This window comes from Aquila chrysaetos, chromosome 25 (assembly GCF_900496995.4).
Source record: "Aquila chrysaetos chrysaetos chromosome 25, bAquChr1.4, whole genome shotgun sequence".
NCBI lineage: Eukaryota > Metazoa > Chordata > Aves > Accipitriformes > Accipitridae > Aquila > Aquila chrysaetos.
This window is the reverse complement of record NC_044028.1, coordinates 18,341,986-18,366,984: the sequence shown is the minus strand read 5'-3', so window position 1 is coordinate 18,366,984 and position 24,999 is coordinate 18,341,986. Positions and strand designations below refer to the sequence as shown.

The 24,999-nt window shown below is 43.3% G+C and overlaps 1 protein-coding gene across 7 annotated transcripts in view; it reads right to left on the bottom strand.

The window, feature by feature from the left end:
• SEC14L5 (SEC14 like lipid binding 5) overlaps nucleotides 1-24,999 on the bottom strand; it is a 47,067-nt gene that overhangs the window by 9,040 nt on the left and 13,028 nt on the right. For 6 of the 7 annotated variants that reach the window (XM_030001615.2, XM_041120119.1, XM_030001613.2 and 3 more), the window contains 13 exons: nucleotides 16,174-16,323; nucleotides 15,904-16,035; nucleotides 13,815-13,943; nucleotides 12,911-13,130; nucleotides 11,037-11,149; nucleotides 6,001-6,190; nucleotides 5,571-5,659; nucleotides 4,962-5,032; nucleotides 4,150-4,321; nucleotides 3,333-3,467; nucleotides 2,788-2,925; nucleotides 1,712-1,957; nucleotides 1,106-1,284 (listed from right to left, as the gene is read on the bottom strand). In XM_030001615.2, the coding sequence (XP_029857475.1) occupies nucleotides 1,106-1,284; nucleotides 1,712-1,957; nucleotides 2,788-2,925; nucleotides 3,333-3,467; nucleotides 4,150-4,321; nucleotides 4,962-5,032; nucleotides 5,571-5,659; nucleotides 6,001-6,190; nucleotides 11,037-11,149; nucleotides 12,911-13,130; nucleotides 13,815-13,943; nucleotides 15,904-16,035; nucleotides 16,174-16,323 (1,964 nt within the window). Of the gene's footprint in view, nucleotides 1-10; nucleotides 442-1,105; nucleotides 1,285-1,711; nucleotides 1,958-2,787; nucleotides 2,926-3,332; nucleotides 3,468-4,149; nucleotides 4,322-4,961; nucleotides 5,033-5,570; nucleotides 5,660-6,000; nucleotides 6,191-11,036; nucleotides 11,150-12,910; nucleotides 13,131-13,814; nucleotides 13,944-15,903; nucleotides 16,036-16,173; nucleotides 16,324-24,999 lie in introns of those variants that run through there. The other variant, XM_041120120.1, reaches the window with a different exon arrangement.

The following is a 24,999-nucleotide window of genomic DNA, read 5'->3' as shown; positions in this document are numbered from 1 at the left end:
GCTATTAATGGATAACTCTACACATCTGACAGATCAGCTTACATTCTATAACACTTACAAAAGTATTTTATTTTTTGTCCCATCATTTTCAACTTGATCTCTAAGAATCTCTGCGTCATGATGAAAAACTAATTTGTCAGAGATATCTTTTTTCCTAGTTACAGGTATCATACCTTGTTTCTTGCAGTTATTCTGGGAGTGGGACACAGCTGAAGCCTCTGTGGGGCTGCATTCACTGCCCCTGAGCAGAAAGGAAAACTCAAGAGCATTCCAAATGCAGCATAGCTCAGCAAATGCAATGCCACTGCTAACCCGAGAACTCCAGCCTGCTAAGCATGACAGTCCCAACTTCAGCGTGTCCAGCCATGGTCTTCGAGCTCCTTCTGCCAAAAGCAGAATAGGTTCACTGTAGCTGTGACTGCCTACTGTTCCTGACACATTCTATGTAGGTAGAGCAACAAGGAACAGGTTTGAATGACTGGAGTGAGGAATTTGCTGCTGCTCTGATTCCACAGGATCTGGCCAGGTCACATTCTCAAGGTCACCACCTGCCCATCTGCAAGTCTGTTATCCCTAACACTTCCTCCAGTTCCTAGTGAAAGGTCAAGTACTTGCAAAGAATTCAAATTACTGGGTAATTTGAAAAGTACCTTTAGCATTAAAGGAGGCTAGGCAAATCCTGCCAAGGTTGATGTATTCACCTATTCAGAAAGCACTCTCAAAATCATGACTGACATCCTTCTCAAGTGCCAAACAAAATATGCATGACATAGCCCAACTGATATTTGTTAAGTTACTCCAAAAGTAACTTCTCAAAATGTTCCCAACTAAGATCACAAAACTCCTCAGTCAAAAACCTCCCCTTCTTCAGGTAGCTGTAAGCAAAAACTGAAGCACTGGTCCAAGGGGTCCCTTATTACCTACAGCACTAAAGGAGATTCTTGGTGCAAAATGCCACCAAGTTCATGTCCATCTAACTTCTCACCAATGAAATGCACACCCTGCAGAGGTCATTGGTATCTGGATGTTTAACTCACACTCAGTCCTCTCATTTGGCTTCTCTATTGCAAGTCGTACAGTAAGTGCCCCCCAGTAAATCTCTTACCTGAAGTCCTTGGATGCAAGCACCTCATAGTAGTATATAAGCTTGCACTTGTGACTGGAAACTTGCAGAGAGGCAAGAACATCATCCACCCGAGGGAGGCTAGTGCCAGAACAGGGCAGAGGGCCATGCATTTTCCACTGGAGAATGTAAAAGCCAGGCCAGCGAGTCACATGAGATCCCTGGGAGAGGAAGAGTGCCATCAAGTGACTACCAGGCATCTTAAGAAACAGATGAATGACTTGGCAAAGTCAAAAGAAACTATTGAGCTGACTACTTTGGGGACCATACACCATTCACTTATTTTACTTGCCTGAGCCACACCCCTGTAATGCTAGTATAAAAAATAAACATTATTTTCAATTAGCTTTTTATCATGGATTATTGAATCTCTTTCCAATGGCTCAGTCTAAATTAGGATTGCAATAGCAACCACTTTCACAGGCAATCCAGAGAATGATGACCACAACCACCATTTCCAAGCAATACATGATTTCCCATGCCATCTGTCGCCTCCCACACGATCGATTCCTTCACCTCCCCAGCACCAGACCATTTTGGAGTTTGCTAGGACTATAAGGTCCCTGCCAGGACCCAAACACATCACACCTGGATGCTCTCTCCTTCCCGGCAAACCAGTGGAGATTCCATACGGCTGTAATCCACCCCAAGGACCCACGTCTTATCAATTAGCTGCATATTGTCCCCAGCAGCAGAGGTACTTGGTAACGTGGCTTCTTTATGACTTGTTTCAGGAGCACGTTTGGAGTGAAAGAGGCTGAACACCACATCTCCCTTCAGAATGTCAAAGTCCCAGGTGATGACAGATTCCCCTTCCAGAATCTCCACAACTATCTAAGAAGGGAACAGAACAAGCACAGTGCAAAGAGTCAAGTCTTCAGGTGACAGCCAGCTTATTCCTTCCCACTCTGCAAACATGCTTTTCTTTACAATCCTTCAGTTAAGCTATTGGTCTTGATTCCTAAGGAGGATATAGACTGATTCCCATTGCCAGTCTTCTGTCACAGTACATCTCCTCAGGCATTTTTACCCCATCTCTCCCCTGTATCAGAGTTGCTTGTAAATAATTTACTAGTTCTAGGAAAACCTCAATGGAACTGAAGCAAAGCATTTGGGACAAAGCAAAGAGACCTTCTGAGCAGCTACAGACTCCAAAAGGCACTGCTGCTTTTTAAGGAGTCTTAAGCAGGCCAAATCAGAGTTACTCATCGTCAGTGAAGCTAGTGGACTGTTTTGACACTTAAGTGCTCTGGTTTTGAACATTCTGTTTTCTGATGACCCCCATCAGGATGTTCCCAGTACATACCTTCTTATATCACCACCATTACTGTCCTAGCTATGCCACTGAGAATGGAAGCTGTACTATCAGAAGGGAAACTGAGGGAGCTTTATTTCCTCAAGAAGGAGGAGGAAGAGACTGTATCTTGCAGAAGATCATGCCATAGTAGAGATAAGCGACACTGTTTCTCAAATGGCAGTTCTTAACTTCCATTCTTCTAGCTGTTCACTAGCATTAGCCTTCCCAAGAAAGGCACGTTGCTGCTTAACCATCTCATGCTCACACTTTGGGAGCCCTTCATTGTTCTAGTCAGCCTTAACAGAAGGAACACATCACTGATACCAATTCAGCACCTCCTTCAGCCTTATGCGGTTCTGGTCTGTACCTCATGTGGAGCTCCTCTGAGGACACTCGCAGAATGATAGATAGTTTCTGTCCATAACCGGATGTGATCCGAGTTCTCTGGCTCTTCTTCTGTTTGATAAAGTGACTTAGGAACAAGCCCACCTTCTGGGACAGTACACTGGAAGAGTCAGACAAACAAGTATGAGGGCTCGTACTAATCTAATGGTAATGTATCAAGTCATCTGTACCATGAACACTCGCCAGCTGTCAGACACAGAGAACGATACCCTCAGCTGGTATAAGGTTTCACAGTGGGACTAAGTTTACTTGAACTACAATGGTTTATCTAAGCTCCATTTAGAGAGCTGACCTCTAACCCCCTTTTCCAGTGCAGCATCACCACTTCAGGGTAAAGTCTCCTGTGCACAAATTAACTGCACTGTGCTCAGCCTAAGGGTATCCCAGCCAGAACAGAGGTTTAACCATCTTTCAGAAGGGAGTGGAAGGCCAGAGTGTGGAGAAGGAGGGAATCGAGGGAGCTTGCACATTGCAGATTCCACCTGCACAACAGGAAGGAAAACTCACCATGCAGTCTCCTCCCAGGAAGTCTGGGATCACATCTTTGTCCACGTAGTCTACCAGCCCTCCTGGACCCTGATAGTTATTCCCACTGTAAATGAGGAATTTCTGCCTTGTGTTCTCGTTGATAAAGGGACTGACCTGAAACAAAAAGCAGACAGAAGACACTACTGTCACAGAGTGAAGTTAGAGACAATTTTTATACTATCTTACACAGATGCTTCAGGCTCTAGACCGGAAGGCCTTATCAGCAGGAATGCAGACCAGTAGTTGTGCAGAGCTTCACAACTCTGAGCCACTTCCCCAAAGAAAGAGGTAACAAATGGGAAGTGTACTATATTGTCTCACAACATTCTCTACTGTATGTGAAATAAGTTTGTAATAATCGCACCACATAAGCCTCATGAGAAATTTAACGAGCATGTTCTTACATTCCCAGTACAGTCAGCAGGCACCAGGCAGAACCATATTTATTACTCTTCTCTTCAGTATCCTCCAGCATGAGATTAAAAAATACTTGTCTCTTCCCATCAACATGAAAACTCACCAAGTTTGGGCTACCACTGCTACATAAGGATTTGCAGTTTAGGTCCAACATCCTGTCCTGCCCTGGTGGATGATAGCCACTAGAATCAAATGAGGTACAGGCATGCTATGGCTTGCTCTGTAGCAAGGCTGTGGTCTCTTCAGGAGTTTAGCCACAAGATACCTGGAAGCTTTTTCCTCCCTAACTCTTTAAATAAGCAGAACTTACACTGACTGGATGATTTAGCTATTTGTACACGCACAAGTGCTTATGATCCTGAGTCCGGGTTTCACCCACCAGAGTCCAGAGCACAGGAAAAACCCTGGGTGCTCGCACAATCAATAGTCTCCCCAGAGTTTCAGGGTAGTTGTCCTCTACAACCTCAATTATCCGAAGCAGGGCCTTTACTCCAGGCCTCCAGAGATGCCGCATATTCAGCCCTTCCAAGTCTACCAGACATGTCCAGGATCTAAAATAAACATGCAGAAAAAGACCTGTCAGAACCTTCATTGCACAGTGGCTGCTCATTTACGATCCACAGAATATTTCAGTAACACCATAGCCTGTACAGGCTCTAGTGAAGCCCACAAAGGGAGACTAGCAGTTCCAATAAAAAGTAGGTCTCCACTCAGGCAGCAGACAGCCTGAATCCAGTCAGCTTTCAGGTAAACCAGACACCCAACTCCAAAGGCAAGAACATATGCTGTCAGTGTGGAAGAGGGTGAAGGTATGCAGGCCTATCGCTAAAAATAATTCAAAAATACATTTTAAATGAAAGTGGAATCTGGCAGACAGTGTCTTGTATAAAAAAAAAAAGAGAATTTCATGGATCTGGATTAAAATCAGCAAGATTAGCAAGATTACATTTAACAGAAGGGGGACAAAAAAAGATATAAGGAAGGACCAATACCTGATCTCATATAAAGCTGTAGAATTTATCTGCATTCAAGTCCCCTATATAACCCCAAGCCCAGGAACAGCCCATAACGGAGACACACTGCTGTCTGCTGTTTAACCCTAAGGACATAATCTAAAACCTTCACATGAGCATTCTTCTCATCATGTCAGTTCAAACTCTGTAAGGATACAAGAAAACTAACTATACTAACGTGATGGGGCGGCCAAAGATGTTGGTATTTTCCTCGCATCTCTTTTGTCCTTCCTCATTAATTGACAGAACCTGAAATCAAACACAGTACAGACTAGGATTAGCCTGAGTATGACCGAGAAACCAGGATAGCCCAGAGATCTTATTTCAAAAAATACAGAACCCAGAAGTATACCAGTTTGAGAACTTGCAGTGTGCGAAACAGAGAATAAGAGCATACATTAAAAAAAGGCTTCTCTACTGAAAAGTTTTGCTCATCATACAAGGTACAGATATTGAAAAATTTAAGATGAAATATAAGAGTCTCAAGATCAAATGTTATTAGCAGAGCTGCACAAAAGGGCCATGGAAAGCCTACAGCTAAACTGCAAATTATCAGAAAATATCCTTCTGGCCCATTCATACCATTATAAAAGTTTCACTTCTGTCTCTGGAGGAAAACAGAGAAGCTATGCTTTGCCAAAGTCACTAAGCCAACTTTGAGTTGCCAGCCACATAACACAGGAATTACTTGTGTCAGGCAGGTAGGTTCCAGCTGCACTATACCAAGGCTTCTAAACACCCCAAGGGAAATAGAGTTTCTCAGGGGAGAAATGAAAGTGCAACTTACATGTCGCAGCAGTGATTCCTCTCCCAGAGCTTTCACCAAACCTTTTGTGTCCATCTGGCCGAGACGAAGGATGTAGAGTGGTCGTCCATCTTCAAAACAAACATAAGGGTTGAAAGAGGGAAGTACTCTAGTCTCCCAGGCTATCACTCTAGTACCTTTTATAAAAGCCACATTAAATATTTGAAAGGTATAAATATCATATCTAAAGGCAACCTTATCAAAGAGATGCTGCTTTGCACTAGCTCTAGTCTGCCTGATCTGTGCAGAGAAAATAACAAAACTACAGCAAAACAGAGTGGCTATTTACAGGCGTTGAACTGCTTTGTTAATGTTTAAAGCATCAATACAACTTTCTCCAAAAATCCCACGTTACTTATGAGGTCCTATAATTCAAACTGCTGTAGTGTCAATGTAAGGGGCAGCTTCTAACCTTTGTCTTGATAATGCCATCCTCCAGTGTAGTATTCATCTAAGAGGGCTGGGGGCCTCCATGACTGTAGGATATAATCCACCTGGTACTGCTTTCGCCAAGACAGTGACTGACACAGCATTTCTCGAGCTTTGTCAATGTTGAAGTCACGAGCCCGCAGAAATCGAAGGATATGTTCGTCTTTGGGGATCTGAGACAAGAGAAAGTCCAAGGATCAAGACTGGTACATTACCTGTACCACTGTTCCATAAAGCCTGCAGAGCGTGCACCATTTTTATCATCTCTTAAAACTAAGATAACAAATATTAAACCTACATTCCTTCTCCCTCCCTCCTTAACTAATCCAGCTGAATGCAGCAGATGGCGCGAAGAGCACAAAAGAAGCGACCAGATCACAGCCTGTGAGAAGTCTTTCACTGATATGGTTGCCAGAAGCCCCAGCACACTCTGGGCTGGCTAAAGTTTCCCTCAGCTAGCTATCCACAAGACAAACAAAATACGGTATGAAAGTGAGAGAACTGCAAGCTTACCTCCCCACATAGGGCAAATCAGCAAAGAATGGAAAGCATCCACAGGTAACACATTAACCAATTTAAGCACGCGTGGTTTGGAAGGGGATCATGACTGTACAGTCTTCAAATGACTACCCACTAGCACCAATGCCAGCTCTTATTGCAGGTGCCTCTTCTGTTTTGCTGTTGACCATGCTTCCCTGGTGCTGTTTGAACAGGAAAGCTTTTGTGTTCTTCCACAGGCTTCCCTGCCCCATCACATCATACTAATTCTTGCCAAAACAAACAGGTCAACCAAAACTACAATATACCCTCTCTGTATCACTCATCCCAACACTTTCTATCAGTAATTCTAGCATCACAGGCACAAAAACTTTCCTAAACCAAGTCTGTAGAATGGCTTATTCCAACCTTCTTCCCAATCTCCCACGTTCCCTTGGGGGGGGGGGGGGGAAGAAATCAAAGAAAATTTGCCAGTAATACTAAGCAGCAGGAATTAACAATAAACCTAATAGATTCCACAGAAGTGCCAAATTTGACTAAAAGCCTGTCAGTTGCAAAAACAACTGGATTATAGCTGCATATGCCGATGATTTCTCAGTCCCTTCACCCCAACTGCTCCAAAAGCATTTGACCTCATTCGCTACATCAAGTTTCCACTAAAAATTCAAATTCTGTCAAGCAGGGATAGTCTCCTCCAGAATATCTGTACTGCGCTTAGCACAATGCAAGCAATCTGAGCCCTGCTGTAATACAAAAAAAGCATGTGTTCAGGAGTCAAAGCTCTTTTGTTTGTTCATTGACATGCTCACGAAAACAGAAAGCGGGGAAGAAAGCAAAGCAGCCAGCAGTGTCAGGCTGGGAGCAATCTCAGTTTCACAAGCTGGTATGAAGCTGCAAGAAATATTAAGAATTGATTCCACCTAAAGAAAGGGGTACAGTTCAGGCAGCCTAAAGCCAAGCCTAGAAGCACCTGAAGAGAAGATGGCAGATTAACACTGTTCAGCATATTCTAACACTGCAAACACTGCATTTGTATATCATAGAAAGGAAAACGGCAGCCTTCCCAAATAGGATCTCAGATGTATTTAGAAGAATGCCACCAAAACTTTCTGCATCATAGCAAGATTAAAGACAGCAGTTTTCATCAGATGATTTACATTTGCATTTCTGCTGCTCAGAGGAAGCTGTTATTCACAAGACAACAGACAAAAGCCACAAACAACTACAAAAGCCCCTCAATCTCCTGTAAGTCCCAGGAGAGGGGATGGCTGTTAGAAGGTTTTGTAACCTTTCAAACCTATACTTACTGTACATAGCTTCAGGTAAGAGGCAAATTCAGCGCTGCTGTTTGGACCAAAGGCAGGAAGCTCTGAGGGGACTTATTCCACAGTGGAATTAGTCTCTTATCTTTATCCAATCAAAGCAGTAACTCCATATGCAAGAAAACAAAGTTTTCATTTCAGCCTGGCTTTCCATTTACTAGTGAAACTATGTGTACTCTTCTACATGGTACAGAGCCATTGACTACTAGCTTTAAGTATCTGCAATTTTAACACCATCTGAAGTTTGTTTCTTCAACTACTCAGATTTTTAAAGGCTAATAACTGTGATTCTAAAGGATAATGTCTGCTTTGAAAGGAACAAGGAATGGATAGTGAAATAGGAGGAAGAGGACAAAAATAAGGGACATTTTCCAAGAAACAGGAGATCTACAAATATTTTTTGACAGAGGAATAAGGACATCCCTGCTCCGAATTAAAAGAACAGATTGTCACAGCAAGGTAACAGCCTCTCCAGAGAAAACAAGTCATGTAGGATAAGTTCCTGATTTTGTATTATTCTGACAGGCAATCAAGAGAAGCAAACAGGGGAGTAGTAAGGGGGTTTAGAATAAAGTTTCAATAGCCAGCACCATCCTTCCTACTTGTTCGAGACCACATAGGGAACAGAGCTCACAAAGCCTACACAAAAGGTACAAGACAGCTCCCAGCTGTCACTAAAAGCACTCTGCAATCAGCTGTACCTTGCCAAGGTACCTACACAGCAAGCAGCTGTCAGGAAGAACAAGGGATTGCACACACTCAGAGCTCCAAGCATCCCAAGAGGCAGTTGTTTCACTTTTTGCTCATATGCTGTCACTTCTACTTTCTTCAGCTTCCATTCCCCAGCCTCTGACTAGGAGGGACAGAAAAAAAACAACCCATAGAACAAAACAGGCTAATGTTTAGATTGTGCTTCTTTCACCTGAAACCAAGATCCTTGCAGATCACATGCATGGATAAAGTCTCACTGTCTTACTCTCATCTAGGGCTCATTTTCAGCTGGATACCCAATAGCTGAGATATCTCCTACCACACAGGAGTCCACACTGTTTTACTGGACAGGTTACCGTAGACCTGAAAAGCCTCACGTCCTACATTTCAGAGCATAACTATGCGTGGGGATTGATCCCTGCCCTTTGTTTTGCACCTGCTTGTTGTCAAGCACCTTTTATCTGACAGGAAGCTGAATAAGGGGAGACAGATCACAACCAATATTTAGTGGAGCCCGTTTTATTACTTAAGCTGTTATTATCAGCAGGTAACTATTCACACAGGTCACTCTCACACACAGTTAGCTGGTTAGTTGGGAGGCCAGCCCCAGTTGTTTACTCAGAAGCAGAGCATCACAGTGACATGATAACAGCTTGCCGGTAGGTGTTCAGACAGTCCTTCAAGGGGTCCTTTGTTCCATTGGGTCTATATATATTCCTGTAGTCTCTACCTGCATCTAGCAGCCACCATACTCTTGGACATGGTCCAAGTTATACAACCTGTTGTTGATGCTACTGTATACCAGTGGCCTTGGACAGATTTGGCAAACGCTTGGTGTTCTGAATTTATCAGCTCTTACAGATTCAACAGCGTTGTTAGTTTCTGGAGCTTATCAGCTGCTGGGAGACTTTCACACACTACCTCAACACATACTGTTCTCTTCAGCCTGCAGTTTTCTGGTAACTGTTTCTCCATTCACATTCATCAGTACCAATAAAACCCAAGCGCACGCTCACACAGAAGGGGACTTCTTCACAAGTTCAATAACAACAGAACTATAGCACTAAATCTTTGTTACATTTTATTTCTACATGGGTGACACATTAGCTTTTCCAAGAAAAAACAGGGCTTTATAAATCACATTTAAACTTCTTGTACTCAGATGAGACATGCTCTCTCAACTCTGAGAAAGATACAGCAAGGCATGCAGAAAGTACTGGCAAAGCTCCCTGCAAACAGTAGCCTCTTTTGGAAAGGCCAGTTAAAAGAAAAAAAAACAAAAAACAAACAAACCAAAAAAAAAAAATCTTCCAAAGCTCATCAATGCAGAGTACCTCCTAACCCATTCTGTATGACTGACTGAGCAGTTACCTTTTAAGCCAGGAAGCTATTACTATTGAAACCTTATCTAGCTGTACTCTGTTTTCAAGGGGGATCACTTGCTCCAACCATCTTTCTCCTGTTTTCCCCTCTTCCTAAGCACTCTATCTACTCAGCCCACCCAATTATTCTGTCTATTGCTATCCTTGGTCAGTCCTTCCTTCCCACCCAACCTCTCTCCATCAGGAAATCTTCAGTTAGATCCCTCTTGAGGCATCCAAGCTGCCCTAGATCTTTTCTCAGCCACATACCCCTTACCCTCTTGACCTGATATAGAGACTCCCCTTCAACCAGCAGAAGGCCAAGCAGCTGCTGAACATTACAGCAGAGCAGAGATACATCTAAGCCCATAACACCCATGCTGCTTTTCAGGGAAAAATATTTCTATACTAGCTGGCCAACCCCAGCTGTACTTCCCCTAATCTAGTGCCCTCAGCTCTAGAGACTTACACAATGTACCTCACACCACAAGGTGAGGCTGTCTCTACTTCCTGAATCCTATGTGGTTTTGAAATAGTACATTAAGATAAAGGAGATTAAAACAAGAACAGAATGAATTCTCCTCAGAATAATTCAGCCCTTAGCCATACAAGCTTACACAACCTGCCTGATGTAACGCACACAGCATAGCTACTGCATGTCAGCAGCTGAGAGCTCAGTGCTACCAACTGCCTCTGCTGAGCAGCATTGTCCAGAGACATGGGCTGCACCACCACTGCAGCTAACCATTTCTCCCACCCCACCCTGCAGCTTTTGGGAAGCACCACCCTTCCAGACAGGCCAGTCTGGGCAACCAAGCCCTCGTCAATGCCTACTCTCAATACACAGCAAAGGCTCTATGCCTGGGGACAACAGAGTGGCCTTTTTAATACTGGCAGCACTGAACTGGGCAATGCAGGTGCAGTCTGTGATACCGTTGGATCCTGCTGCGAGATCACACAGGCCATTCTCCATGTCTGGCATTTTACCTAACCTTGCCAAAACAGGTGAGTCTCAACACACAAATTGTCTGTGATCCTGAGTTTTATTGGAGGGTTGAAGGCACACAAACTATGAGAACAACTGTGTTCAGGCTTACAAAGGGGTACTCTCTGCCTCACCTACCCACCTTGCCTTTGTGCGTTTCTTGAAGCCACTGGCGAAGGCGGATCAAACAACTCTCTTGCATTGGAGTCAGTTGGCCCAGATATCGCTCAATGTAATCAGCATCCAATTTGTCAGCTGGAAAAAAAAAAAAAAAAAAAAAGAACAATTCAGAGGAGACTTGGCATAGCCAGAAAGGAGATGTGCAGTTATTTCTACACATCAGGTTACTTATGATTTACACTGGAAGAGCACAGAAGCCCTCATTTTAGCTGCCTGAGGAAAGTAAGTGATATTCTTACGGTGATGAGGGCATGAGGACGCAGACAGCACATAAGGTATCAAAGCTAGATCATGCCGCCTGTCTCTTAGAACACTAGTATTTCACTCAACCCTGAAATGCTCCAGCAGCAGCTTTAAAAGAAATATCATGAGCTCTGCCATTAACCACTCCAAGACCTGGGCACTTAAATCCCCTGGTGTCCTAAAGATCTCACACAATTCCAATGACAAGAGGCTAAAAAAGCATCTAGCTGAAAACTGAAATGTTATTCTGCTTACAGACACCAGAGAGACAGGGAGAATAACACTACCATTTCTGACAGCAAGGGAGATTTTTGGCATGAGGAGAAGTTCTGTGCATGCCAGCAGCTCAAGGTCCCTCCAGATCAGAGACAAAGGACAAGCGGTTTGAGACTGCCAGCATTCAGAGATAGAAGCAGATGTGCCATCTGAGGCTTGTATGTCCAGATGCCAGCAAGGAGAACGTGGTACCCAAAGGGGAGCAGCACAGGCCAGTAGTTGTGCTGGAGGCATGCAGGCACATGAGAAGGAGGGCTGGGAAGACCACCTCTGAGCTAGCTCTTCATCAGGCAGGATTTTTTTCAGCACATACCATTAACTACAGAATAGGGCCTGGACACCCACAGGATATGCTGTTGCTGACTGATAATAGCAAATGTAATTTCTCTAAGTACTACGCCCCCACCAAATCCACAGAGCTAGCAAGCTGTGGAGCAGTCCCAGGGAAGCTAATCACTTCCTAAACATGAATATAAGCAGAAAAATAAGAGTTACTCTCCTCTTCTGCTAGATGGGGTCTGCCACTCTTAGATTAAGTTTAACCTCAAAGCACATGAACATTTCTTATAGTTAGCTCCTCTGTGGATTTCGATCCTTTTTCCAGATGGTTTCCAATACAGAGAAGCTACCAGAGAAGGTCTGGTGAGACCAGAACCATTGATAATTCTGAATTCCAAGCTTTTGCCCTAGTTACACTCAGCAAAACAAATGCTGTCTTTCCTTCTGAGGAACGACAACTCCTATTTCTAATACCACAGGTCTAAATTAAAAGGCCCCCCCTATTTCTTTTTGTCAGAAAAGAATTTTATTTAGTCTAGAAGATATCATCAGATCAACACACAGAAAGATAAAGTCCAGTTCCGGCATTTTGTGCAAGAAATGCGTTAGGCAACATTCTGCAAGTTTGTCTTGGCCGATATAGGTGCAAAGAACATCCAAACCAATCCCCAAGAACATTAATTTTGAAACAGCCAAAATATTTCATTGTAATTCAATCATAGCATACTCAAGATACCTTTAAGTTTCTCCAATTTAAGGTATAAAATACCTTAAGGGTCAGATCAAAACCAAGTGTTTTTCTAAGCTCAAACAAAAACATACTGCCTGCACAGTTTTTCTTGGCTTTTCAGTTTTGGGGAAAAAAGTTCCATTGTTTATGTTTGCATTTTTCTTGAAGAAAGAAAATAACTTTCCCTCCTCCCCACTCACAACCCAAAAGAAAAACCTCATGCCAAAAAAATAAAAATAAACTCATTAGTCAGTGCTACTCAAGGCATTTAGATTGCCAGCAGCTGCTACTGCCCAGACACCGCATACCATCAGGGCTGACAGCTTCTGCTGGAGGGCAGGAGCTGCCAGTTTGCTCTTTGGTAGTTCCACGAGTCCCAGACTCAAGGGGTAAGTCATCAGCATCGTGTCCAACAGCTGGGGCTCCCTCATCCTTCTGTCTGCACACTGGGGGAGGCGTCCAGCGGGGGATGAATGTGATCCCTTGGGAGATCAACTCCTTCAGATAGTGTTCAATCACTTCCTTGCCCTGAAGGGGAAAACTCTCATTAGGAAAAAACAATCCCATCTCCCCAGAACCAGCAAGGTGCAGAAGAGCTTTCCTCAGGACAGATGACTAACGCTGTTAAAGATAAACAGAAGGGAAATAGTTATCTCCTTCCATCTGCATGACCCTGTTGGAAAAATTTCAGTATGAAAGCACCATACAAGTGGTGAACTGCAACACTGGTCAGGCACATTCCAATGCCATGGATGCAGCTACCATTATAAACACTTTCATCCCATTCTCCTGCTCCCAAACCATCAGTTAGCTGCCCTGTTCATCTGCAGCCCAGGGGAAACGGCCACCGAAAGGAAGCACCTCTGCCCGAGCTACTGGAGAGACAGGGTGCTGATTTTTACCCAGAACTTTCTCTTCCTGCATGAGAACAGTGTCCTCAGTGTCTGAGGAGCCTGGCACCCACAGCATCCACTGCAATCCTCCTCTGGTACAGCCTGCTCCCTCCCCTGCACAGACACGTTCCAGCAAGCAGATTGTTTTTTTGCTCATTGCACACTGGCTTTTTCTTCGTTTGCCTTACTGAATGATTTCAGAGACATAAGCAAGGGTATAAAACTATACTGGGTCTATTTTACAGAAAAGAAAATAGAGGCACACTGAGAGCAGGTGTTTGATTTTGTTTTTTATGGCACAAACGGAAGCCCATCTTACCCGCTTGATGTTTGAAGTGTACTGCTTCATGGCAATTTTTTCCACTGTGCTTTCAAAGCCAAAAAATGACTTGATGTCAAGAGACGCAGACTGTTCAAAGCAAGTCCACTCTTCATTCTCAGGGTGAACCTAAGTGCAGAGATATACATAGGGTTGGATGGTAGCAGACAGCTCACAATATGGCAGGGCCCTTGTCTCTGGTACCAAACGGGCTGTTTAATCTCCAGAGCTACAGAGTGAGGGGGCAGACGAGGCTTCCTATGAGGCACCAACAGACCCATATTTAACAGTCAGATTAACTCACTCAGTAATAGGAGCACATAATGAACTGGACATATGGATGTTTGCGGTTAACCCAGCATTCTTCACATGCACAAGGAAATCAAGATTAAAACCCATCCCTGCCCCAGCAGACCCAAACGGTAATATTCATAGCAAAAGTTGCACTAAAATAGTAGTGAGACTGCCCACTTGAAACCATCATGTCAAGATCCTGTTACAGAGAGACATGGATGGCCTCTCAGAACATGCAATTAAAAACCCCTATATCTGCAAAGGAAGAAAAATGCAAAACAGTTTTTTTCTAGTTTTGGATAGGAAACTCAGCCACTAATGTCAGCCTTCACCCCAAAACACAGGAGACATGGCAGAGCAGGGAGTTTTCCCACTGTCAGATCAATATACACCTTTCTTTTCCAGTCATTTCCCCTCAGTTACTCTATATATGGTAAAAACCTATATAATCTTTTCCTCTTTTAAACTTAACCCTTTTCTGAGAGGGCTCTGCCTTTTCTCTGTAGGTGCTGCTGTTCACAAACTGACATGAAAGAAAAAAATTCCAGCCCACACACAAAGATACTAGCTCTATAAAGGACACAAATTCCCCCAGGGGAGATATTAAGTAACTGTAAGAGCAGGATCTTATTTCTCCAAGTTGCTTCAGAGAACACCGCAGAAAAGGAAAGATGAGAATAAACCTGTTTCCGGTGCACTCTGGCAGGGAAAAGGGAACTGGTAAAAATAGAGCAGGGAACCATCTTGAGGATGTAGACAGCTAGCTCCTGACCTGTTCCAGGAAAAGCGCTCCCCTCAAAGCCCAGCTGCTGACATTTCCTTCCGAAGGACCCAAACCAGAGGCAACACAGCCAAAATCAGCAAGTGCAGCAATGTCTGAGCAATTCCCGAGTTGACCTGGGAGCATTTCAGAACTGTCAGCACCTTTCACAATGATGGAAGTTTGATTTACTGTAGTTTTTAGGAAGCCCTACATAGTCACCAAGTGATCTCTGGCTCAAGAAACCCCCTCACCATCCAAAACGTTAATAGCTTTTCAACTCTTTGTCTTGCTTGAAACAGAAGCTACTTACAGTTTGCTTACTCCCAAGAAGCTGAGCTGTTGTCCAGTTGCCAAAAGAGCAGGTAAGTAACAGGATCTGGACTTTTGTTTAGAGAACAAAAAGCAGTATCTGATTGCTTCTAGAAACAGATGAAGCTATTTAATGGTGACTGAGCCCTAATAGCACAATTACAATGAAATGGCACACTGTTGCTGAAGATACAGCCACAAAGCGAGACACCCCAGGCCACAAATAAGGCTCAAGACCTTTCTCCAAATATTTAGAGCATGAAGATCATGACAAGGTGCTAAAACTTTTACTTATTTGTGGGTAAAAGTAATTGCCAGACTTCCCTCTGGCCCTCATCATAATAAATATTAAGGGTTTCCTTCTAAATATCCAGATCTAAATACATGCCCAAGCTCCAGAAGCTTTTAACAACTTGAATTTCAACCAAAAAGAAACTCAGGGAATATTGGCAGCTCTGGAGCACCATCTGTGTTTTCTACTCTCACCCTAGGGCCTAACACTCCAATCAGAGAATCACAATCAACCTAAAAAGTTTCTCAAGCCTTATGAAAGCACTGGAAAAAATCCTGCACCCTAAGACCCAACAGCCTTTCCAGTCCAAGAGTATCTAATCATAGTACGCTATGGTCCAGTGTTCAAATTCATTCAAGCAACTTCGCCCTGTATATTAGTGCATGACTTTCAACACTTCCTTCACAGACAAATAGAAACAAAGCACTTACCGAGTAGCTACATGTCTCAAGGACAACAACACGGTTGGCAAAAGTCTCATTGTGGGCTTCAATGCGGAGAGTTCGCTCTTTCCAGTTCACTGTGTTTTTCTGGATGAAGAAAACATACTCTACCCCTGCAATCTGAGAAGGATGAAGAATCAAAAGGGCGGGGGGGGGGGTAGGAAACAGAGAGAGAGAAAAAGAGTAACTTTAGGAGCCTTTACCTATCTGAGCCAGCCAACAAAATCCAGGACTCTTTGTCCCCTAGGTTCCACTTGCCTTCTTTAGCAGCCTGGGAGCATCCACATTCAGTTTGCAGCTCCGTTCAATGATATGTATAGCTCCATCATCACTCCTGGATTCATGCAGGATTTCACTCCCCAGGAAGACTGGGATCTCTGGACATGTAGGAAAGCGCTTCTCATATGCCTGAAAGTAAAAACAAAGCAAGTTTCAGCTTCTGGCTAGATCAGCTTTAACTCTTTGAATTAATTCCCTTACAATAAAAGTCCAACAAAACAGAGGCCCTTCACCTCTGAGAAAAGGGGAGGCAACGCAGGGGTTGAAGTTAAAGCAAAGTAGTTACGAACAGAGCCAGCATCTGCTCATGTCAGTCATCAAGCTAAGCATGTCTTAACATAACTTTTCTTTCACACATGAAGTAGAAAGAAAAGCCTGTTGTTAAAGAGTACTAGGAAGGGACTCATAACAACTTGAGCATCAGGAACCTTATCTTTAGCTAGCAAAAGCAAGCACAGCTCCGCTGATTTCTTCTAGCTAAAGACTTGACCCAGAGATAATAAAATCCAAGTCAGACATACTGCCTTTATGAAGAAGCTATTGAAAAATATTTAATACTCCTGTACCTTAAAACGTGATGTGTCAAACAGTTCTAGTTGCCCTAGACTATCAGGGGTAAGGCCACCAATTATTGGCTACTCACTTTGCCTTGATTTATCCATTTCTAAAACAATTCTGTCCTGGTTCTGAATCTTCCTTGTTTAAATTAACCCACATCCCTCTGAAAAGCCTTTTATCCAAAGCTTCTTTATCAGCTCCAGCAAAAACACAGCTTTCCACAACACTTGCAGCAAACAAAGTTAACTTGTGTAAATGGTACCTACCATTGCTCCTCTTTCCCTAACTTCTCCATCTCTCATTATACTGAAATATCTTTGCAGGATGGAATGTTTTCCTTGGATTTCTGAAAGTGTCTTGCATGTTGCAATGCTGTTATAAATATGTAATTGAAGCAAGACTAGCACAAGCTGCACAAGAAGCCCAGGATTCAACTACAGCTGTGACAGGAGGAGAACCTGTGCTCTCTTCCCATTGCACTCTGAGAGCTACACCATTTTGGTCATAAGGTTTTTTTGCTATCATTTCACAGCTGAGCCTAACCTCTATGAACTGCTGCCATTTTCCCATCTTCTGTAAGACACAACCATTTTATCCAGCACATAATTCTCTCATGAGTATTTATAGTTTTATCTACCACAAAAGAAAATATTAATGTGATAATGTTCAAGATCAGCTCAGTTGTCAGCACATGCACAGCACCATGGGCACCCTTAGGGTGGCTGCATTCTCCGTTACCACAGCAGTTCAAAGGCTGGTTGCCCATGTACATATTCACATACCCTGGTGCTGTGAATAATACCTGCTCTTAAAATAGCTCAGGCACTTAAGGACACATTCCATATCTCCTGCTCCTAGACCTCTGAACGAATAGAAGTTATTTCGGATTATCATATTGCTCTAGTATCAGGAGGAAAGTGCAAGCAGACTACCAGCTGGAGTTCTGGCCACAAACAAAGCACACAGGTCTTTAAATCATCCTCTCCAAGTCACTGAGTAACGTTCTGCTTGCTTTGCTACATTTCTTGGAGAACTTTCCCCATATCTGTGAGGCTTCTACCTGTGCTTTTTTCTCTTGACCACAAGAAAAACTAAAACATTCTAGATATAAAACTTCCCATGGCAAGTGACTATTTCCAGCACCAATCCACCCGGCTCCATACAACAAAAGCAAACTCATTGTTTTAAGCTTAATTTGTTATGACGGAAATTCACAGATGGCTGTCAGGCACTGCCACAGGATGCTTTCAGCCATCCACTCCTGGTATACTGCACTTTCCTCAAAGGTCACAGAGCATAATGGGTGCATCCCTTATTACCTGCTCTCTGGTATCTGCAGTTGCCAGCACATTAATCTTCTCAAAGTTAATGCTTCCTACTCCTGCCTCCACCTGCCCTCTCCCAATCCTCTAGACTCCAACCTACCATCTTGTGCTATCTTGAGGTCTCTTTACCCTCTTCTCCCTCACTAATCTTTTCTATTCTAGCACATACAAGCGAGAGTGTCTCCAACCCACCCATTCTTAGTTACTAGAGTCTCAGTGTTCAGGCAGTGAAAGCTGTGAACACCTTTGTAGGCCACAGGAATACCAGAACATTTAGCAACTATTTATCAACTGCTTGTTCCATGCCGCTCCTTACACATGCCCTTATCACACTTGTAGGTGTACCTAAAAAACTTATCCCAAAAGAAGGCTGCTCCAGTTAATCCCATGACTTCGGAAAACAGCAGCTAGCGCAGAGGCTAGACAACACCTTGAGTGCCAGAAGATCACGTGAGAATGGTACTAGGATTGTCCACAGGCTTGACAGCAAATCACAAGTCCGCCTCAATACTCCTAAAATCCCACACCTCCGTTCCTGCAAGGACTGCCAGGCCCTCCTCGCCCTCAGCTACACAGGCACCATATCCCTTGCTGCCCGAACTCAGACACGCTCTCCACTGCCTCAGCTCACAGCTCTGGGCATGGTACGTTCCAGGGCTCCATGTTCAATGAGCAACGACTAACCATAGGAAGCAAAGGCTGAGCCAACACCATCTATTTCTCTGTCAGGATTAGGGCTGGCCAAGGATTTCTTGCCCCAAATACTCATGACTTCCCACAAATTTAAGAGGTGCAAAGCAGCTGGAGTGGAAGAAAGTCCCAAGCAGGGTGATCTCAGCTTCTCATCTTCTACTCTTTCAGGAGTGGAGCTGTGCCACGAACATTTGAGGGACTTTGCAGAGAAACAAGAGCTGTTCTACCAGGACAGCGAGCAATCAAAGCACAGATACTCTCCAAAGGCCTCACTTCAACAGCTTCACCAGGAGTACTGAACTGTAAGTGCCTCCTCACCACTGAAAGAGTACAATGGCCAATCTGAAGCCCCACACACTACTGAATCCAGATGCCTCTGGCTCTGATTTGAAGATAAAGCCACTGGATCTCAACACACAGCTGTTTGTTTCTCCACTAAGTATGCACTTGACCCAGCTGGAGACAGGCTTCCTGATAAACTGTCATTAAATCTAGCATAACCAAGACCAGGACAACTACTAACAGAGTGCAGTCACTATTTTGGACAGCTAAACAACATCTGGAGAATGAAGAAAGGTCAGGGCAGAGAGTCACATGTCTATGCCCAGCCCTGGTGATATAACTAAGATAACAGCCCGAACCCATCACCTAAATAGGTAGAACATTTCCATATTTGAGAAAGAATCCCTTTTGCACATTGATATTAAGTCCTTTGCTAATCTTCTTTGCACAACAACTCTAAAAATACAGCAGCTGAAGATGCCCGAGATCATATGAAGGACAGCTGAAGCACCATGCTGCAGTCACAGTAAAGTTGTACTGTTAACATGCCTGATCTTTCAACACTGAAGAGACTGAGCTGTCAGGAGAGCAACCCATCTTTTGCATCCAGCATCCTCTTATGAAAATCAGTATCTATACACAACAGTACATTTCTGCTCCAACAGAGAAATTGAACGAAGTTATAAAGACAGAGAAATATTTTAAATTTTTTTCAAGCCATTGCCAGAACTAGCTGTTACTTTCTCCTCTATGATTCTGCAGAGTGCAAGGTGAACAACAGAATATACTAGTCAAATGAAAGGCACAGAATACTTAATATTAGCTTGTTTTAATACTTCAGCTGCTAATCTGCCTGCATTTGCTCTTTCATCTCCTTGCTGCGGTAGCTCTGCACTGATTAGTATATAGGAACTATGATTTGTCTCTTCCTTCTCTGCCCCTCCTTCCCCAGAAGGAATAACAGCAGTACTGTGCCACTACTTTCTCTTAAGTGTATACCTGCAACATTGCTTTAAGACAACCACCTTGATGACTGAATTCTTGAACAGGATCATATATATATATATACACACACATACACATATATATGTATATAAAAATGAATGGCTCCATGAAGCCACTCCCTCCCTTCTTTTAAACCCCACCAGGATTAACATCAATAGGCAGAACCAGCTAACACTTTGCGCACCTCCTGCAAATCCTCCAGCCCAAGCAAGCCAGCACATCACACTGAATCCCAGCTCGGGCTCCTTTTCTAGTATAATCAGTCTTTAGTATTGACTTCACACCAGATCAGACTGAAGAAGATCCCCAAGCAGTCGCACAGCTGCAGGAGCTGTCTAGGCAAGCCAGAGCACTGCATACACCTGATATACCAAGAAAACTATCTCAACAACTCAGCTTACAATAATTATTTTCTTAAAGGTTCAGATTAATGTGCTCTATTCATACCCAAACCAACCATTTCACCAGAGATGGTGGCTCAGGCCCACCAGTGTCCTTCCCTAAATCAAGCTGGTTTTTCCCCAGATTTCTTGCAGAAGAATTGTTGCAAAAAACAACGCAATATTGGTTTTTTGTAGTGGACTTTATACATAATGGGACCAATATACAAATGCCATTTAAATCTTTGCAGTCATCTCCCTCAGACTGAAATTACACATTAAACTTCACAAGAGGGCTGGGTGAAGACAGAGGGATTTGGGATCTGTTTGAACTCTCCAAGATATTTTGCTTGGAAATAAAACCAATTGGTTTTGGGTACATCTAAAGTGTAAAAAAAAAAAAAAAATTAGATACAGCTGACAGCCTGTTGGAATTAAAAAAATTCAAAAACGTAGAAAATAAATGAAAAAATTTACAAGGGAAAATTTCTAGCTAAAAAAAAGTTAAAACATGCAAGGAAGTCATAACAGATACTCAAGTAGTGTCGTCAGATCTTCCTTTCACACTGAAGGGAAGATGAGGGAAATTTGTGCAAGGCTGCAGCACTTGTTTGTGTGAACATACCACTGGCACGACCTGCCCCGCTATCCCAAAGCGCCTCAGCAAATGTGCTGCTTGAATGTGCGTGGCCAAGCAGCCACGGGGTCTGCCACGGCATGGGGTGCTGGAGGGGGGGTCTCCAGCCTTAGTGCATAAACCCAGATTAGCGGTAGCACAGACAAGGCTATTTCAAACTGCTTACACAGTGACCTCTGCATCCCAGCCCCCTTAGTGCCACAGAAGCTGACAAATGATTAATCACACCAAGCAACGATTAATCAACAGTGATATGGCTGACTATGAAATCAGTAAAGAGTGCTTTGACCAAGGTTTTGCCCTGCGATTTCCTGGGAGATGCATCTGAGTGGTTTTACCTATGCTGGCCAAACGGTTTATGGGACCAGCACTGTGACAGATTAAAATCAGCTTGTGAGAAGAGAGTCTTTGAGAACAACAAAAGGAAGCCACACTTAAAAGTGTTCTTAACTGTTGGTCAAATACACAATAACCAGTACAAAAAAATGCATCTGTGAGAAGAGATTGCCCTGAGGGTCAGACAAATGCCAAACGAGAATACAAGTGTCAAAAACAAATAAATGACATTCTAAAGCCTCACAACCACAGAGAAAAGGGGAAATGACCCTCCTCTACAATCCCCCTACTTCACCTGCTTAACCCCTTCCCCTCTAGAGCGCAGAGGTCCTCCGAGTCCTTCACCTTCCTAGTACCAAGGTGTTACACATATTGACAGTGCAAGTGTGTTCCTGCTCCCCCCCGAGTTTAATCTCTTGTAGACTGACAATAGCTGTATCACTGCTGTTTCCTATACGATCCAGAGAACATGGCCAGAGGGCAGGATCTTTTATAGCAGCTACTCCTGTTTCTCCTCTGTGGGTTTCAACATCCTTTTCTAGCAAGTGACCTTGAAATCAATTACACAACAGAGGCCTTCGGAATCCAAAACAATAGGGACCTCCAAGCACTGAATTACTGCATGAAACAAAACACCTCCAAAAACCAAACTCTTCTGCACACATCGAGGCTTCTGGCAGTTTCTTCCAGACCAGTGTCTGCTGAGTTTTGAGTGGTTGCAATGTGCTCCAACCAGAGGCAGCTTTTGTTAGATGATCTAGTTTCATACCTTAATATCCTACAGGGAATGTTACCCTCTCAGTCTTGGGGCTGCATACTGACTCCCAGGGCAGCAGTTCTGGCTTTCTCCCTACACCAGTCACCCAAGAGTTGGTTCTTCAAGCTTCCCACTAATACACAGTAAACAGGCAAACTGGTTTGGATTCTCCCTATCCGCACACAGATCCTTTAGTAAAGTAACTATACAGAGCTTGCATGCTAAATGCTGCTGTCCATGAAACCATGCAGAAATGTACCAAGCTATTTAGGAACAGCAGTTAGCAAGAAAACATTCATCTTCTGCTTGGTAAGTGGTGCTCTGTAGTGGCTGCATGGCCCTCATGTCTTTAGGGTTCGGTTGGTTGGTTTTTGGGTTTTGGTTTTGTTTTTTTGTTTGTTTTAATATACTGGTAGGGCTTCCTTAGCGATGGCATCATGGAGATCTGCTGTTTCAGATTTGGGCAAGAGCACAGAGATGGAAAAACTATGGCCTGACTCCTGTATGATGCCAAGATGATCTTGAGAGGGATCTTCAAGAGTGTAAAAGCTCAGCTATTGGGGAAAATTATATTGTGTAGAACACATGAAGGAACTAAACTGTTATGCACCTGATGTAGACAGAAACTGTTATAGTCAATATTATATGACTATGTTACAAGGATAAGACATCATCATTGTTCTAAGAGCTAAAACACTTCAAACTTTCATGATCAAAGCACAGTTTAAATCTGTATTAACAAGATTCCACAAGGTGATGTTACAGCCATGTGCAGTTTGCCAGGATAAAGGAAGAAAATGTATATCTATGTTGAGATGAACAGGAAATGAGGAGGAGATATGATATCAAGTTTTGAACTAAAGATGTCCAGATCATTATCCCTTTGAAAAGAGATAATGAAAAGTAAGATAAGACCCCTCATCACTTTTAAGTAGGAAGTACATGCATTTAGACCAGCTTTTGAGCAGCTCTAATGATACATAAACATCTCTCTCCAGATTCAGGTGTTTGCAGATTATGGCCTTCTAGGAAAATAATAATTTCATCTTGCAGTCCCTCCTACTACTTGGTCTAACTGCTGAAGGGAACCACAGGGTCTGCGTACATATTCACCAGACACAATAATCCATTTGCTTTGTAATCACTAAAACAGATACTGCTTCTCACTAGCCATAATAGTGCAAAATAAAATACACGTGGAACAATTCAGAGCAGGGAGAAATCAAACGGATATTTTGGGTGCAGAAATGCACTGAAGTCAGGGAAAATGAAACTTCATTTTAAGGAGGTGCAGAGCATCTGTAGAATAGCAGAAAGTCTTTGTGGCCTGAGAAAAAAAACCTTTTGCTGGAAAGAAGAAAAAGACTTGCCAGTGAGAAGTCCACTGGACCACACTATCCAGGCTGCAAATGCTGAGCCAGTGTTATCTCTCCCTGGACTACAGCCAATAATTTGCTTCATTTCTTCAGATTTGGTGAAAGAAACAGTTCAGGGAGCAGCAGCTGTCTATTACAATACACACACAACTGAGTGACACAGCAAACCTACTAAAACCAGGACATGCACTGCAGCTGCACAAAGCTAACTCAGGAAACTACCAACGTGCCCGATCTCCTGTCTGAGAAGAAACAATACCCCATTCAAGCTATTCTGCTATAGCATTCTCTGCTTACCAGAGAGAAGAAACTTGGTGTGGAGCAGTTCAAGTCATAAACAGCACAATGCATTGGCCTTTACAAATAGCTATGGAAGCGACACCTTATCCAGGAACCATTGCTAGCTGGTTGGACACATTTGTCACAGCCCATTGCGGAAAGACAGATATACCGAAATAGGAAGGCAAGGAAGCAGACATCTCAGGTGACTAACACCTTAAAGAGCAAGACACAGCAATCAAGTGTTACATCACACACTTACTGCTCAGTGAATCACCCCAAAAATCAAAAAGGCTGGCTTACAAAGTAATGCTTAGTTGGAAGGGCAATCTGTCATCACCAGAACCTGCTGTGAGAATTTATACAAATCAGCCATAATTCAGGGTCAAACTTGGGCAGGTCACTGTGCTTAGTTTAAAAAAAAAAAATCCATGCTGGTTGAGATGTAACAATTGCTGATGGTTCCAAGTTTTCTCACCTCTTTTAGTCTCTGCTGAAGAGCTTATTATTTGTCTTCTGCACCTCCACATTCAGTAAAGAGAGAAGGGGTTTTTAGTCACTACTGGAATACAAGATAATGGTGATACCTCCAGTTATGTTGTATCTCCTTGTGCTATGCTGCCGTGCCATTAAACTATAGCTTATTTTAGAGCTCATCCATTCCAGCAGTAGACTGCACTGATCAGATTAAGCTTGAGACAAAATTCATCCTTCAAGGAAATAAGCCTCCATGTTGCTGCTGGAGAAGGTGATTAAACAAAATACAGACTATCCTGTACAGACTCTTTGAATTACTGTAAATCTTCTCTCCAATCCACACATGGTGCCAGCACCATTTGCTCTTAAACCATTTTTGCCCAGCAAATGGAGTCTTAGCAGTGGCAATACAAAGCTATCAAAGAGACTTGCATGATCCCCACAAGGCACACTAAGGTGCCCAGATGTGCAGATGTTGCCAGCAGTTCTCCAGAGCCCTGAATGAATAAGCAGTTCTTCCACCTGCTTCCAGCAGTTGTGGTAAACAGCACTTACCAAACATTTTCTGCTTGCTTGAGGGGAAATGTCCCACACCATAATCTCAAGAGAAATGTCAGCTCTTTGCTCAGCCTGACTATTGCTCACTCTCAACCTGCTTAATACAAGGAGGTGGTGGTGGCAGGGCACAGGTGCTGAACAC